General features: G+C 38.2%; 1 protein-coding gene across 1 annotated transcript in view; it reads right to left on the bottom strand.

The window, feature by feature from the left end:
• Dock11 (dedicator of cytokinesis 11) overlaps positions 1-16698 on the bottom strand; it is a 189016-nt gene that overhangs the window by 55538 nt on the left and 116780 nt on the right. The window contains exons 31-35 of the mRNA XM_021188185.2: positions 15272-15450; positions 12481-12597; positions 10361-10436; positions 9497-9606; positions 6316-6427 (exon numbers count right to left, since the gene is read on the bottom strand). Of these exons, the coding sequence (XP_021043844.1) occupies positions 6316-6427; positions 9497-9606; positions 10361-10436; positions 12481-12597; positions 15272-15450 (594 nt within the window). The remainder of the gene's footprint in view (positions 1-6315; positions 6428-9496; positions 9607-10360; positions 10437-12480; positions 12598-15271; positions 15451-16698) is intronic.

Here is a 16698-nt window from a genome sequence, read left to right as displayed (position 1 = left end):
AGACAGGGTTTCTCTGTGTAGCCCTGGCTGTCCTGAAACTCACTTTGTAGACCAGGCTGGCCTCAAACTCAGAAATCCGCCTGCCTCTGCCTCCCAAGTGTTAGGATTAAAGGCGTGCGCCACCACGCGCCCGGCATTTATCACCAGTTCTTAAAAAAATCATTCTCATGATTATATTTATTATTACATTTATTGTGCATGTTGGGAGCATGCTTAGAAGTTGGAGGACAACTTAAGTATTCCATTTACACATATGGGCCTCAGGGACTGAATTCAGGTTACTCAGCAAACGCTATCTCTGTGGCCCGGGTTGAAGATGGGGTCCGGGTAGGAAAATGTAGACCAGACTGTATTTAAACTTTCCATTCCTTTACCTTTGCCTCTCGATTGTTGAAATTATAAAGCATTTCCTGAATTTTATTTTTAAGTCGGGGGGGGGGGTCTAGAGTCTCAGGAATTTGTAAATGTTGGCCTTGAACTCATTGGACCCCTAGTTTAGCTGGGATTACGGCATGGGTCAGGGTTACTTTACGCCAAAGTGGTTTTGGTGTTTTTAATCAAACCATGAATATCAGCAGTTTTTAATGATTCTAAGTTATTAATCACTCATAATCTGAATGTTTTTGATATAAGTTGCTCTAAAATATCATTTGTTCTAAAAGATTAAGCCAATGGCCATTTCCCTCCCCCCCTGGCCCCTTGGTATCTCCCGAGGCGGTGGGCGGGGCTGGCAGGGGGTGCGCATGCGTGCCCCCCTAGGTCTTCCCAGGGCATTCCCGCCTGGCCTCAGAGGGCTGCTGCGCCATCTTAGGCTGCGGTGGTTTTGCCCTCGCACTCCGGCATTTTGGGTTTTGTTTTCTTTGGGCCCAAAGCCTTTGGTTTCTTTCTAGGGTAAAAGAAACCAGGCCTTTCTGCCCGTCCTCAGCACCTGCTCTGCTGGACTGCGTCGTAAGGCAGCTTCTCTCTCTTTCGGCAGGTCTGTGACGGGCGGGCGGGCGGCTGGCTGACGGGCGGGCGGCAGGCGGGAGCGGCTGAGGCCGGTGTAGCCTGCGAGGCCTGCGAGGCCTCGGCCTTGTGCTTGGTGCCTCCTGGCAGGGCTGCCAGAGCTGCGGGTGCCCACGGCTCACAGTGACAGGGCTGCGCGGGCTAGTGTCCTTCCCCTCAGAGGCTCCATTCGTATTTCCTCCCCCCCCCCCTTTTTTTCTTTTTGTCACTGGCAGGGCAAGTCGCTGGCCACAGCTCCGTAGTTAAAAAGCCGCCTGTGGTCCTACCGGTCGCTAGGCCAGTGACAAGTTCTCAGTGGAGGGTTTTTGACTTTTTTTTTTTTTTGGGGGGGGTGTCAGTGGCAGGCCAAGCAGCTGGCCACAGCTCTGTAGTTAAAAAGCCGCCGGTGGCCCTGCTGGTCACTGGCCAGTGACAAGTACTCAGCAGACGCCATTTTGTCAGTGGTCCTGCCAAAGGGGCACTGGCCTGTCTCAGATCCCAGTTATGTCAAGCAGGATGGAGGCCAGCAGCAGTGGGAGCGAAGATGGGGAAGACAGTATTAAACACACGCGGGCAGGGAACTTAAAGCTTAGCGTAAGTGATTTGGGGTCTGATGACTTTAAAAAGGTATGGCTGTCCCTGAAAGCGGTCCATGATAAAGAGCTTCACCGCTTACAGATGAAATTAAGCAATATGAGAAAGGCTCGGGTGACAGAGGGAAGGCGGTTTGGTGGCCTGGTACCAACAGGTACTAAAGCACTAACACAGGCACCAACACAGGCACAAACACAGGCACCAACACAGGCACCAACACAGGCACCAACACAGGCACCAACACAGGCACTAACACAGGCACCAACACAGGCACCAACACAGGCATCCAGAGCCTCCAGTTCAAAAGCGTGTGAGCGCTGTCTGGTGAACGAAACATACAGGAATGTGCTACAGCAAGAATTTAGTAACATGCAACAAAAAAATCTAGTGCAGATTGCTGAGCTCACTGTAGAAAATAACAAATTAAAAGAAGAGAACAGAATGCTTTTGGAGAGGCTAAAACCAACTCCTCCACGTGTTCAGTTGAATTTTTCAGATAGTGATTATGAGGATTTTGTTGCAAGTACTCAAATGAAAATTAAACATATATATACAGTAAAGGACCCTCCCCAAGTGGTACAGATACCATCATATCCTAGGCATATTACAAAACCACATGATGGACAAAAAAAATCTCTAGAAACACCTCTACCACCAGATAAACGAACTCCACAAAACAGTCAGGAAATCCAGGTGGTCTCGGAGACTTCTTTTATGGACTCTCCCTGTCTTGAGAAAAATGGTACCAAAGAGACCAATGTATTATTGTCATGTACAGGTTGTTCTGTAAAAGCTGCATTGGATTCCTCAAAGAAAGATGAATCAGATAATTTCTCAAAACCTTCTGAAGTAAAAATGACTACCTCCACAGAAAAACGTGCAAAGAATGCCTTCAGTTGTAGCTTTTCCAGCAGTTCCTCTGGAGAACCTGTAATAATAGTATCTGAAACTTCAGAGGAAAGTATGCCTTGTAAACCTAGTTTTTCACTGGAATCTTTGGAAAAGAAAAGACAGCAAAGTAGTACACAGGTGTTTCCTGTGGACTACACTTCAAAATATATGCGGAAAAGGAGATTAACACACACTGGTAACAGTCACAGTACTGACATTGCAGTGACATCTAGTCATGCTCCTTTGCTTTCCAAGGGAGAAACTACTCTGAAAAGCACTTGTGAATCTGAAAATATAAGACATTTTGTAAAGAGGTCTAAAAGTGATTCTGAGAGAAATTTTTCAGATACTTGGTTGAAAAGAAAAAGCAAATAGAAAGGAAAAAATTGCAGTTTCCTTCTGGGTTTTCTTCTAAGGAAAATGTGTGTGTGTGTTCAATAAGATAGTGTTCCTGTAAATTCAGACTGCAACTAACAATAAGGCAATAGGACTTAAAACTTTTATTCATGTTACTTAGGGCCCTAAAATAGTGAATTTCTGATAGTAAAATATATAGACAGAGAAGGAAACTTCAAAATCTCCCTGCCACTAGAATGATTGTGTATACATGGAGCAAAATTTGACATTAACGTTACTAATTTTATAACAAAATTTAAAAAAATGAGTTCCTAAAGGATATAAACTCATGAGAGTTCAACATTCAAATGTACATAGAGTAATGAAAATACTATTTCTTAGACAAGGTTACTAGAACTAACACATTAAAAAGGATCTAGAAATAAACACATTGTAGAATAAAGTGAGTATGACTTTATGGGATGCAGTGTGGCTTTAAACATGTATAAGATAAAGAGATTTGATGCAGACAACATATGAGTTACTGAAATTGTCCTCTCTGAAACTATAAAGAATAGAACTACCTAGTTAAAAGGGGAAAAATTATTTGGCAGACTAAGCAAAACCTATATTTGCAAGAGAAACTATTTAGTTCATAAGAAATAAAAGCCATAGCTTTATCTACAGTATCAAAACATGTATCCAGACTTGTCTGGCTAGCAAAGTATGTGGTGACTGTACATGTGTATACAGTGGATTGGAAGGAGAGAAGTAGCCAGACATGTATCTTTTCTCTCCCTCTTTTCTCTGTCCTTCTACTTTCTTTGTGCTCAGAGATACCCATTTTTACATTTCACCCACGTATCTCTTGAATATCTTTTTTATTGTTGGCTCTTGGTATAGGTAAATTAATGGTATTGGAATTTAAACAAGAGTATTCTCATACTATAAATTTTTATTTAAAAACCAACAATACAGTATTTTTTCAACATCACAAAACTATTGAACCTCTAATTTTAAAACTTGTTTTACTTCTTTTCCAAAACATGGAGGCCCATCATAGAGCTTCAATCTTTCACTTTAATATAATTTTGACAGTTTACTCCTAAGTTGTATTTTCAGGAGACCAATGGATTACACAGTTATTTGTATTATTTTTCAACATGAGATGGTAGAATTCCAGCCTTTAGGGGGCCGAGGAAGAAAAACTTTGAATTCAAGGTTAGCCTGTTTCTTCTAGAACAAGCTAGGCTAAAAAGATCCATCTTAAAAAGAAATACTATTTTTGAGTTGTATTAATTTCAGTTTCTTATTCATATGTGGCTAAGGCTTTAATATTTCTGTAGCTAACTGGCTATTATCTAATAATTTGCATTATTTATATTATTTTGTATTATCAAAGAAAAGTAATGTTTGCTTAAAATTGTTAAAGATATCCTGGGTGTGTAGCACCAGAAAAAATTTAAATGAGAAATAGTTGGGTATGCTAGCAGCTACCTCTAGTCCCAGCATTTGGAAGATTGGCAAGAATATTGTGAATCTAAGACTATCATTGACTATGACAAAAAAGACTGTTGTATTGTTGTACTCAAGAATTTGTATTCCTATCTGTTATAATGTCTCTTGGTCACAAAAATATGTATGTATTTTTTTTAAATTTAGGGCATTTTTTATATCCCCTTTCCTAGTAGTTAAGAAAAATGTATAAAATAGGCTGGGAATGTATATCTCATGTGCTAGGCCCTGGGTTCATTTTCCTAGTACCCCCAAAATAAGTATTAAAATATAACCTAGGCATTAGCTTGACAGTGAAGCACTTGCCTAAGCATGTGCAAATTCGAAGCCCTAGGTTTGTCATCTGACATCAGGGCGTGTGTGTGTGTGTGTGTGTGTGTTAAACAGCCAAGTGTGATGGGAAAAAATGAAACAGCCAAGTGTGATGGGAAAAAAATGAAACAGCCAAATGCGGTATGTACCCTTGTAATTCTAGCACTAAAGAGGCTGAAGCAAGAGGATCAAGAGATTGAGCCATCCTTATATATAGTACGACCTTGTCTCCAAAACTTACATAAATTGGGGCTGGAGAGATGACTCAGCAGTTAAGAGTACTTGTTGCTCTTGCAAAGGGCCTGCGTTCAGTTCCCAGCACCCACATGGTGGCTCATAACCATCTCAAACTCCAGGTCCAGAGGTTCTCATGCTCTTTTCTGACCTCTCAGGCACCAGGAATACATGTGGTACATATATACATAAAAAAGTAAAACAAGCAGGCAAGATGGTGCATGCCTTTAATCCCAGCACTTGAACATAAGAGGATAGCCTGGTCTACACATCGAGTTCCAGGCCATTTAAGGTTGTATAATGAGATTCTGATGAAAAAAGAAAAAGCCAAAAAGAGAAATAAAAAATAGTAAATCTAAAACATTTATAAGTAATAGGAAATTTGCACAATATAGTTTCATGAGAATGGTGATTAGAACTCAGGTGCTTTTTTGAATTGATTTAAATTTACCTACTGATTTTTGCAGTGCTGATAGCTACTTTTGTTTTCTATTTTGTAAGTGTGCTAGGAATTGAACCCAGAGTCTCACATATGCCAGCCATGTGTTTTACTATTGAAAACTCACCTTCATTTACATTTACTTTGTTAATTGTCTATATTCATGAGGAAAAATATATGTGTACACTGTATAATGCCTACTTAGGTAGATTTTATGTTCTTTAGACCTACATACTTTTTGAGCAAATATAGAGAAATGTAAGAAGAGGGTGGGAATTTTGTAAATAAATGTGGCATTTGAGGAAAAGGTAATTTTATTTTAACTCCTGAGGATATGAATTTAATCCCTTGTTTATAGATAGTCATATAGTATAAAGAGAAACTTGTAATGCTAGCAGATAATACCATTCTTCTCCAAGAAGAGAAGCAGATTGACAGCCTGACTCCAGACAACATCAGGGATGCTGCAGAGACAATAACTGATGATTCCAGACAATGCCAGTGGTGCTACAGAGATGACGACCGACTCCAGACAATACCAGTGATACTATAGAGACAACAGCTGACTCCAAATAACACTAGTGATGCTATAGAGACGATGACTGACTCCAGACAACACCATTGGTACTGAAAAAGGCAATGGTAGAAACCCCTACCTTCAGAAAGCCCTGGTTTTTTTCTTCTATTACTATGTTTTTCAAATTCTGGTTCAAATAAATGCTAAAATATTAATTTTGTATTGTGATGATTTCCTTCCATTAACTACTTAACATATTTTATGATTTGCCTAAAACCCCTTTAACATTGTTGCATAATTTTTATAAGTTAATAGTTTTAAATTCTTTCAGACATTCAAATCCATAGAAACTAATTTTAATGCTCATCTTAAGGGATATTTTATGACTTAAATCTTTAAAGAATTATTTATAATATATATGTTCTCAATTTACAGGCCTGAACCTATGAGGGGGTATCTACTACAGTTCTTGCTGAATATGCTAGTTTCTCACCTTCAGAAATCATCTTTACTATGTATAAGTAGCACATCAAGAGGTTTCTGATTTCATACTGATCCAGACGATTATACTGGGATACACTACTCCGTGAAGAACTCTGTCGGGTCTGTAAGATAAAAGAGAGGAGACTTAGGAAATAATATGGTAATTTTACACAGCGTTAAACTAAATTATTTTGTAACCACTAGTCCTATTATGGAAAACTATAAATTTTATAGTGTATCTTACAGGTAAATGGGCTGAGTCTTCATTGCTACAGTATCTAATGATATCACTAGAAATTATTTCAGGGTCTTAATAAAGATAGAGCCATTAATGATATACCTATGCTCTACTCCCATATGCTTTGTGTTTGATAACAAAAATCTAAAATACTCAAAAATTTCAGAAAGAATAGCTATTATGTGAAGGAGGGATTTGAGGTATGTAAAAATATAACAAAACTTTTTATGGTTAGAGATAAAGTTGAGAAGTAGACCATTTGCCTATCATATACAAGTTCTGGGTTTAATTCCCCATCACTGCCTAAAAAGTTACACTTTTAAATTTGAATCTCTTCCTAGAATGTATTAATATCCAACCCCCAATCGTCAAATTATCTATTTAAAAATGTGTTGACATAAAATACAGGTACCCTGTTATACTCCACAGACCTAAAGAAGCTTAACAAGAAGGAAGGCCCAAGCAAGGAAGCTTGAATTTCACTTCGAAAAGGGAGGGAATGGGAAGGAAGAGGGGATGGGGGATTCAGGATCAGGTGTGGGGAAGGACAGGAGAGATGGCTGCATGGCCATGAAAATTAATGAAAATCTGCAACTGACTCGGATGAGGACATGGAGGGCATCTCCAGGAAGAAACAGAGACCATGGGATAAGGGAGGCACCCAAGAATCAATGGGAGTGACTTAAGCTGTGACTCAATACACTGGGGATATGAAACCTGAAAAGACCACTTCCAGTATCCAGACAAGAACTCCAGTGGAGTGATAGACATACCAACTCACCCACAAAACTTTTAACCCAAAATGTATCCTGTCTACAAGTAATGCAGGCATGGGGAAGGGAGCAGAGATTGAGGGAATGGCCAACCAATAACTGGCCCAACTTGAGACCCATCCCATGTCCAATCACCAGTCCCTAACACTATTAGTGGTCCTCAGTTATGCTTGCAAACAGGAGCATGTTGTCCTCTGAGAGGCTCCACCCAGCAGCTGACTCAGACAGAGACAGACATCCACAGCCAAACAGTGGATGGAGCTTGGAGACTCTTATGGAAGAATAGGAGGAAGGATTGGGGGCCCCAAAGGGGATAGGAACTCCATAGGAAGATCAACAGAGTCAACTAACCTGGATGCTTGGGGCCCTCAGAGACTGAACCATCAACCAAAGAACATACACGTACCTCCCCACCCATATGTAGTAGAGGAACAGCCTGACCTTCATGTGGGTCCTGAAAAAGGAGCAGGTGCTATCCCAAAAGCTGTTGTCTGATGTGGGGTATGTTCTTCTAGCTGGGCTGCCTTGTCTGGCCTCACAGAGAACTGAAACTCCAGAGTGGGGGGGGGATAGGGCCCCCATCCACTCAGAGGAGAAGGGGAGGAGGGAATGACTGTGGGAGGGGGTGACTGGGATGGGGGCAGTGAGTGGGATATAAAGTGAATTAGTAAAAATTAAAATAAAAATGTGCTGATACAATAATTAAAATAAAGAGGACCAGGTAATATTTCCAAATTAGATCAAAGTAATGTTGTTCCTATTGTTTAATGAGGTCTGTTTAAATACCAAATAATGGCAAGATCTCATTTATTTGAGGATTTATATGAACAGAGTAACAATAATACAAAGTTTTACCATTGCTAATAAAACAATAGAGCAGAGCTAACAGGGTACATACAACTAAGGATTTACTAAGAACTTTGAAATATATTGAAACAAACCTTTGTTCTGATTGCTTGTCAGACATGTAATTACTAGTAAGTTATTTAGTTGCTCTGACCTTATCTATGATGATGTCATCACAATTTAAAATCATGTGAAATAGGAACCTTTGTGAATAAATTACTATTTACCCAAAGGCTCAAAGATGTATATTCCAGTAGTTCTTAAGGGGTGCTTCCCACCAGCAGAATCAGCATCACCTGAGGACTTAGAAATACAAATTAGCAGGCCCTGTTTAAGACCTACTGACCCTCTGAGGGGGAGGTGCAGCCATTTTAAGCCCTCCAGGTGACTGATGCACATCAAGTGTGCCACAAAATAGGAAAAATCTTAGTTATAAACACGCATCCAGGTATGGCTGGCTAAAGTCAAAATTCCAGTTTTACTTAAAAAAATGAGTTGGGGTTTAGCATTTTAAAAAATATTTACAGACCTAAATATATTTCTATGACTTTACCTAGTGTGACAACTTTACTGTCTAGGATGTGGTTTGAAACTCAATGCAGACACATTTTACATTTTAATGTTAGGCTTGAAACAATTTAATGGGAGAGTTGGCATACTCTAAGACCCTAAGTAATGCTGGAACTCTGAGAATATCAACTGGATGACCTAAAGTTTCTCTCAAATTAATGCAATTTTTTTAAAATGAAAGGCTGAATTAGCCCTGCTCTGATATGTTTTAATTAAAGTGCAAGGTGGATTAGAAATTTTAAACTGGAACCACCCCCTCTAGATTACAGTGAACTATAGCAAAAGAAGGTAAGAGACTGCATGGGGATAATTGACTTATTCCCTATAAACAGTTTTAAGACAACCAGCTAAACTGGGCATCATGGTATTTTCCTGTCATTGCAATTACTCAGGACGACGAGACAAGAAGACTGCTAAAAGCCAGAAGTTTGACATCAGCCTGAGCAGTAAATTGGAGGAGGAAGCAGCAGGAGATTCAAGGATTGTCTGGGAGACATCATGAGCTTGAGGCGTGCTTGAACTTTGTTGGAAAAACCCCATCTCAAACTTCCACTAACAATTTCACACTAACTATGCTTAAGGGAGAAAAAGACATCCAAGTTGCAGCTGCAAGGGTAGGAAAGTACGACTAAAATATTCAGGAATCGTGGGGTGCATTTTATAGATCCAGATAAGACTACAAGAGCAGATAGCTGCATGTTTATTTTTTAAAACTGTGGTAGCCTATTATGTCACCAGGTTATTCTATATGTTTAGGTTCTTACGTTTTCACTAGTGCTCCCAGGGTCTGGAAATCCTGTTGCTCCTTCAGGAATAAGGGAACCTCTTGAATCTTCCCTCTTAATTCCATGACCATTTTGAAAAGACCCATAGGCTGGAAAAAAGTCCAAGTCCTTGTTAGCAGCGGGTAGAACCATCAAAAAAAAAATTTTTTTTTTTAAAGATTTATTGTGAGTACACGGTCATTCTCTTCAGACACACCAGAAGAGGGCATCAGATCCCATTACAGATGGTTGTGAGCCACCATGTGGTTGCTGGGAATTGAACTCAGGACCTCTAGAAGAGCAGTCAGTGCTCTTAATCTCTGAGCCATCTCTCCAGCCCCCTTCAAAATATTTTTAAAACTAAGTACTACATTATTTTAAGTACATATATGTTACAGGGAATAGATCCTGGTCTTCTACAAAATGTTAAATTCATATATCAAAATGCTACAAGAAAACAAGTAAATGTGATTTTTCCCCTCTCAAAACAATTTGCTATGTATTACAGTTCCTTGGAAGTTAATGTAATAAAGCCATGTAATCCACAAAACAGCTTATTTACATTATAGATAAGGAAACAAGCTTAGGAAAGTGGCTACCCAATATTAGTGAAAGAAAAGAGGAAAGGAAACCAGTGTCTTTTGTTTTTCTTTATCTTCTAGTTTTCCTACTGTACCTAGCCATCTTGTTCATGTTTAAATAAATTAGAAAACGTGACTGCATGTGAGTCACATTTTATCTAAACGTTAGAAGAGATCAGGATTTGTATATAGATGTATAGATTTATCAAAGAATATTTGAAAAAGAGTAGAGGTTCATTGCTAAACATTTGTGTGATGCATAAGCTTTAAAGTGATTAATTACCTGTGTCTTTGTCACTGGCCAGGCTCCCTCTGTTTGTAGGTGAAACAAAGCCACATGGAAACTCATCTCTGGATGCCTGCAACAGGATACGATGCCTGAGTCATTTAACCATTTTTAAAACTAGCACCAAAAAATATGAATTAGATTGTACCCTGATTTTAAACAAAGCTTACTATGAAAGTTACATCAAGTATTATTAGTAGTTAAGTGACACGCCTCAAAAAATTGGCTGCTAACTTGTTATAATAATCATAAACTCTGACTATATGTATATACACACACATATATACACATATATACATATATATATGTATATACATGTGACAATGCTTGAAATTGAAGTGTAACAAAAAATTTTTAAGTGAATGTGAGCTGCAAAAGAAGTGATAGTGCACATTTCCAACTATGAATGTCAAATGTGTATGTAATGAACATCAGCATGAACTATTATTTGTGAAAGCCAATGTGACACCCAGTGAGGTTACATTTCTTTTTTCTCTCTCTCTCTTTCTTTCTTTCTTTCTTTCTTTCTTTCTTTCTTTCTTTCTTTCTTTCTTTCTTTCTTTCTTTCTTTCTTTCTTCTTCTTCTTTTTTTTTTTTTTTTTTTTTGGTTTTTCAAGACAGGGTTTCTCTGTATAGCCCCGGCTGTCCTGGAACTCACTCTGTAGACCAGGCTAGCCTTGAACTCAGAAATCCGCCTGCATCTGCCTCCCGAGTGCTGAGATTAAAGTTGTGTGCCACCATGCCCGGTGAGGTTACATTTCCATTCCACTCATTAACACAATCCACTGCCACAAGCAAGAATGCTACCAGGAAAGCTTAAAAGTGGCATTTTCAGCTGGTGATGGTGGTGCATGCCAGTAACCCTAGCACTCAGGACATTTGGTCAGGAGAATTGTTCCAAATTCCAAGTCAGCCTGGACTATAGTCATAATGAGACCCTGTCTTCAGTAAACTAATAGGGCTGGAGAGATGGCTCCGCAATTATGAGTGCCTAATTACTCTTGGTCAGAGTTCAGTTCCCAGAACCCATGTGGACTGCCCGTAACCCCAGCTCCAAGGCATCTGTCACTCTCTTCTGGTCTTCACAGGCACATGTATTCATGTACAAACACACACTCTGACACATGCATATACACACAATTTAAAAATAAAAATAAAATTCTTCCTGTGACTGATCTTTAAAAAGTTGTTTCTTGAGAACTGGCAAATTGGAGAGTATCCTGAAGCATTCACCATGAAAATAAGTGGTTTGGGATAGCAAATGTCAAAATGATGATGTATGGTCTGGAGACAAATTTAGAAGGTATATGTGGAAGGGACAAATTATGGAGGTGGAAACAAATATTTTACACATTTCTATAGGCCAAAACTAGGAGCAGTTGACAGAAACCCTTTTAGGTCTAAGGTTGAGGGGGGAATATTTTAATATTATAAGGGCAAGATTGCTTGACAAACAGAAACATTGCTACCCTTTAATTGCCTTCTAAGTCTTAAGGTACTAAGGGGAATAGAGAGAAAACTTACCCATCTGTGATAAACTAAAAGGAACATACCAAGAAATATTAAACAATGACTATCAAGGATAGAGAAAAACAAAGGAATCTTTATCCCCAGTGTCTGATACTCTGGAAGTGAAGAGTCTTTCATTTTGCTCTCAAGATGAATAAAGACACTGAAATGTATTAACACCAGGGATTTTCAGAGGGAAAAATAGGAACGTAGATAACATTTGAAATGTAAATCAAGAAAATACCTAATAATTTTTTTAAAATATGGTAACTGTATAATTTCAAAAAAAAGAACAAAACAATAGTAAAAAGCCATTATTTTGGAACTTCTTAAATGTAGTCTTTGCCTCTGTAGACAGAGGCAGCTAAAGATTGTTAGACACACAGACCCTGTACTTTGGCACTAGGGCCTACTGAATTAAGATTGTGTTCTAAGGCATTCTCCACATTATAGTTTGAGACACATCGCTCTAGGAAAAACAGTAGCAATGTAAATTGGACTAAAAAGTAAATTCATAGGATTCAGATCATATAGCGGATGACATCAATTCCACACGCATCAGATAAATCAAGATACAACTTGAGACAGAAATGCATTAACACACTTACAGAACTAGGCACGGCTGCACAGGAATACAGAGTATCTCGGCCTGCCAGTCGCTGGATATTTTCCAAGAGCAGTCCAACAAATGGGAGGTACAACTGCGCTATTTTGGCTTGCTGGTTCTGAAAAATATCAAAGCGTTATTGATTAATAATATGTATATGCAATAAATGAATGGGGTTGACTTCATAGATCAGATTAAAAGACTAAAAGTGGGCTAATAGCTCCAAAATTCTGAGGTATGAGCTAATAGTTACAAAAATTATCTAAGAACTGGGTTGCAATACAGAGTTCAGTGACAGCTTTCAAACATAACCACATAAAGGAAAGGTTGTTTGCAAGATCAGTATACATGTTATTTATATTTTGGCAAAAATATATCACAAACTACAATAATATAACTTATATCTTAAAATGAAAGATCAATTTACCTCCAGACAGAATCATGAAAAAATCGGCAAGATTTGTAGATTAAAAAAAAAAAAATCTTGGTAAATGAAAAATACAACATGATAAAATGATAGGAAAAAATCCACCTGTTAATCAGTTTTTCAAATTAGTTACAATAACAAATTATATCATAAGTTTGTTTATATTTGAATGTTAAAATTTTGGATGTATTATCAAACAGGAAATACTATGTTTGCTTGAGTTTCTCAATATTAGGAAGTAATTTAGGGTTATTCCAAATCCATTCAGTTTGTAGTTTAATTTTCTACACCCTTAAACTGCAATCTTAATGATTTTTAAATACATATTTAAGTAATAGCAGACAGCAACTAGAGCAATATAGTGTCACACATAAATAATGTTAAATGTATGTAAGATATACAGCCACCTACATGATTTGACAGTTGAATATTATCATAACATTTTTAGTATAAAGAAAAATTCATATTACATATTTTATATATGATATACTTCCTATGACTTATTAAAGCAGTATCAATATCATATTTATTTAGGGATATGTGTATATATTTAAAACATTATATTTGACCGCATATGCATGGTACAATTCTATATGATGTTTTTTATGTGTGTGTGTCCCCATGTGAATGAAGGTGCTTTAGGAGGCCAGAACTACGGGGTCTCCCTGGAACTGAAGTTGCAGGTGGCTACAAGCTGCCAGATGCAGGCACTGGGAACCAAACTGTAGTCCTCTGCAAGAGCAGCAAGCACTCTTAACTCCTGATTCATCCATTTTTCCAATCCCTGGAAGACTTTTCAAAAATCCTAGTTTACAGAATAAATAATGAAAGAGTTTCCGTGGCCCAAATATGTATATTAAATATAAAAAATACATAAAGCAACTTAATCTCATTTTCATTGTCATGTAAATCCAGACCTTTAAATATGTTAATTTAACAATATGATTTGAGAAGCTGGGGATATAGAGCTCAGTGGTAGAATGTGTTCACTATGTGCAGGACCACGGCTTGTTTCTTCCCCAGCATCAAATTATTAAAAGATGGTTTGAGGAGCTAAGACGAAAGGATGGACTATCCAGAGACTACCCCACCCAGGGATCCATCCCATCATCAGCCACCAAACCCAGACACTATTGCACATGCCAGCAAGATGTTGCTGAAGGGANCCTGATATAGCGGCCTCTTGTGAGGCTATGCCAGTGCCTGGCAAACACAGAAGAGGANGCTCACAGTCAGCTATTGGATGGAACACAGGGCCCCCAATGGAGGAGCTAGAGAAAGCACCCAAGGAGCTGTAGGGGGATGCAACCCTGTAGGTGCAACAACAATATGAACTAACCAGTACCCCCAGAGCTCATGTCTCTAGCTGCATATGTAGCAGAGGATGGCCTAGTCAGACATCACTGGGAAGAGAGGCCCCTTGGTCTTGCAAACTTTATATGACCCAGCACAGGGGAATGCCAGGGCCAAGAAGTGGGAGTGGGTGAGTAGGGGAGCAGGGGCAGGGGGAGGGTATAGGGAACTTGCGGGATAGCATTTGAAATGGAAATAAAGAAAATATCTAATTAATAAAAGAATCACCCTGTAAAATGATTGATAATAAAAATAAAAAATAAAAAATAATAAAAAAATGAAGTAAGAAAAAAAAAGATGGTTTGAAACCAACAAACCCAGACACTATGGCAGATGCCAACAAGAGCCTGCTGACAGGAGCCTGATATAGCTGTCTCCTGGGAGGCTCTGCCAGTGCCTGGCAAATACAGAAGTGGATGCTCACTGCTATCCATTGGACAGAGCACAAGGAGCTAGAGAAAGTACCCAAGGAGCTGAAGGGGACTGAAGTCCCATAGGAGGAATATCAATATGAACTGACAAGTACCCCCAGAGCTCCTTGGAACTATACCACCAATCAAAGAAAACACATGGTGGAACTTGTGACTCTAGGTGTATATGTGGCAGAGGATGGCCTAGTCGGTCACCAATGGGAGGAGAGGCTCTTGGTCCTGTGAAGGCTCATGCCTCAGTATAGGGGAATGCCAGGACCACGAATGGGAGTGGGTGGGTTGGAGAGCAAGGGAAGGGGGAGGGGATAGGGGATTTTCAGAGGGGAAACTAGGAAATGGGATAACATTTGAAATGTAAATAAAGAAAATATCTAATTAAAAAAAAGATGGTTTGAGAAAATGTTTTCCTTCAAGTTAATTTGTATGGCATTAAAAAAAAATTAATGGCCTGAAATGGGAAAAAGTTTCTTTGTAAAATTACCTCTTCATCGATACCTCATACTATGCTCCTCACTGTAATCATCTTGATTGAAACATCTTAGTAGAAATTGACTAGTTTGCTACTATACAGACAGCTTTACCTTGTGCTGGTATCTAGTATCAAATGCATGTTTTATCAAAAGATTCTTTATGACTGAGATAGCTGTATATCTGATCTCATAGTTGTCTTGAAGAGCAATGGAGGTTTCTCGCAGAAGTAGACCAACCAAGAAGTGATGCTTGCAATACTCATCTGATAAACTGTATTCAAGATTGGAATCTGCAGTACAATAAAATTTGTAGTTTTTAATGCAAAATAAAAAAATTATTAGACAACTAAAATACTATAATTATTATTTGATCATCTGTGGCCATGCTAGCAAGAACTATAAGATTATATTATTAATCAATGTAAACAATTCCTCTGTAGTATAGAATCAGCATGCAAAATTTTTTCTAATAAGAACACTCTTATTTAGGGATAGATGATTTGTTTTAATTATTATTTCAGTCATCAAGATACTTTCCCCCATAATTATTTCAAGTCTCAGTACAATTACAATAGATTCTAGAATGAAATAATTCTGTATTTGAGCATCTTTTAACATTTCTTGATTATCTGAAGAGATTTTATCTTAACTATAAGCCCAACTTCATAGATTAATGCTTTATTTCCCTATCCATTTAGATTTATAAAGTGGGAAAAGAAGAAAACAGGATTATGCCAACAGTATTAAGTACTGATTATTGTACTGATCATTACATACTGGCCTGAAGATTCATAGTAGATACAATGCTAATACAAAAAGCCACCAGATCTCACATCAGTTCAGCATCACATCTCACATCAATTCACCATCACATAAATACAGACCTTCCATTTCATAAAATCACCACTGCAAACTGTACCTTTCATGCCTTTTTAGTCTTTCTGATCTCCATTAAATCCTCCACATTAATACTGTGGGACTTACAATAAATCAGAGAGGGGCTGGGATCAAGTTTAGTAATTTCTGTAGGAGACTATTTCCATTTATTTTAGATAAAATGCCTTTCATTTCTTTTCTTTCTTTTGTCTGATTCAGAATGTAATGCAGTACAGTATAGGACTTTTAAATGTTGCAAATTCTCCAACTTATTCCTAAATCCCAGTGTCCTATTCACTCCTTTTTCCTACTATTTCATCATTATCAAAAAGACAGGGGCAAGTATGTGAGCTACACATGCTCTTAACTTAGTAATGGGTAGTTAGATAGTAGTACTATGGTCTTAAAATATTTTCCCATTTTGACTGGCTATCATTTCACCACTTCTATACCCACTAACCCTGAGTAGAGACTTCTTAAAGACCAAGGCATATGACTCTCCTGCATTCTCATACTTTTTGTGAATTCCAATCATTTTTGAAATCCAAGGACAGTGTTGAATAACCAAGGTGGACTTATACGGATAGATTTTGCAAATGGCAAGTGTTTTTTTTTTTTTTTTTTTTTTGCTTCAATGACTTGAATAAATTCAGTTTGGTGAA

Source organism: Mus pahari, chromosome X (assembly GCF_900095145.1).
Source record: "Mus pahari chromosome X, PAHARI_EIJ_v1.1, whole genome shotgun sequence".
Classification (NCBI taxonomy): Eukaryota; Metazoa; Chordata; class Mammalia; order Rodentia; family Muridae; genus Mus; species Mus pahari.
The sequence above is the reverse complement of the archived record's forward strand: the minus strand, read 5'-3'. Positions and strand labels throughout refer to the sequence as shown.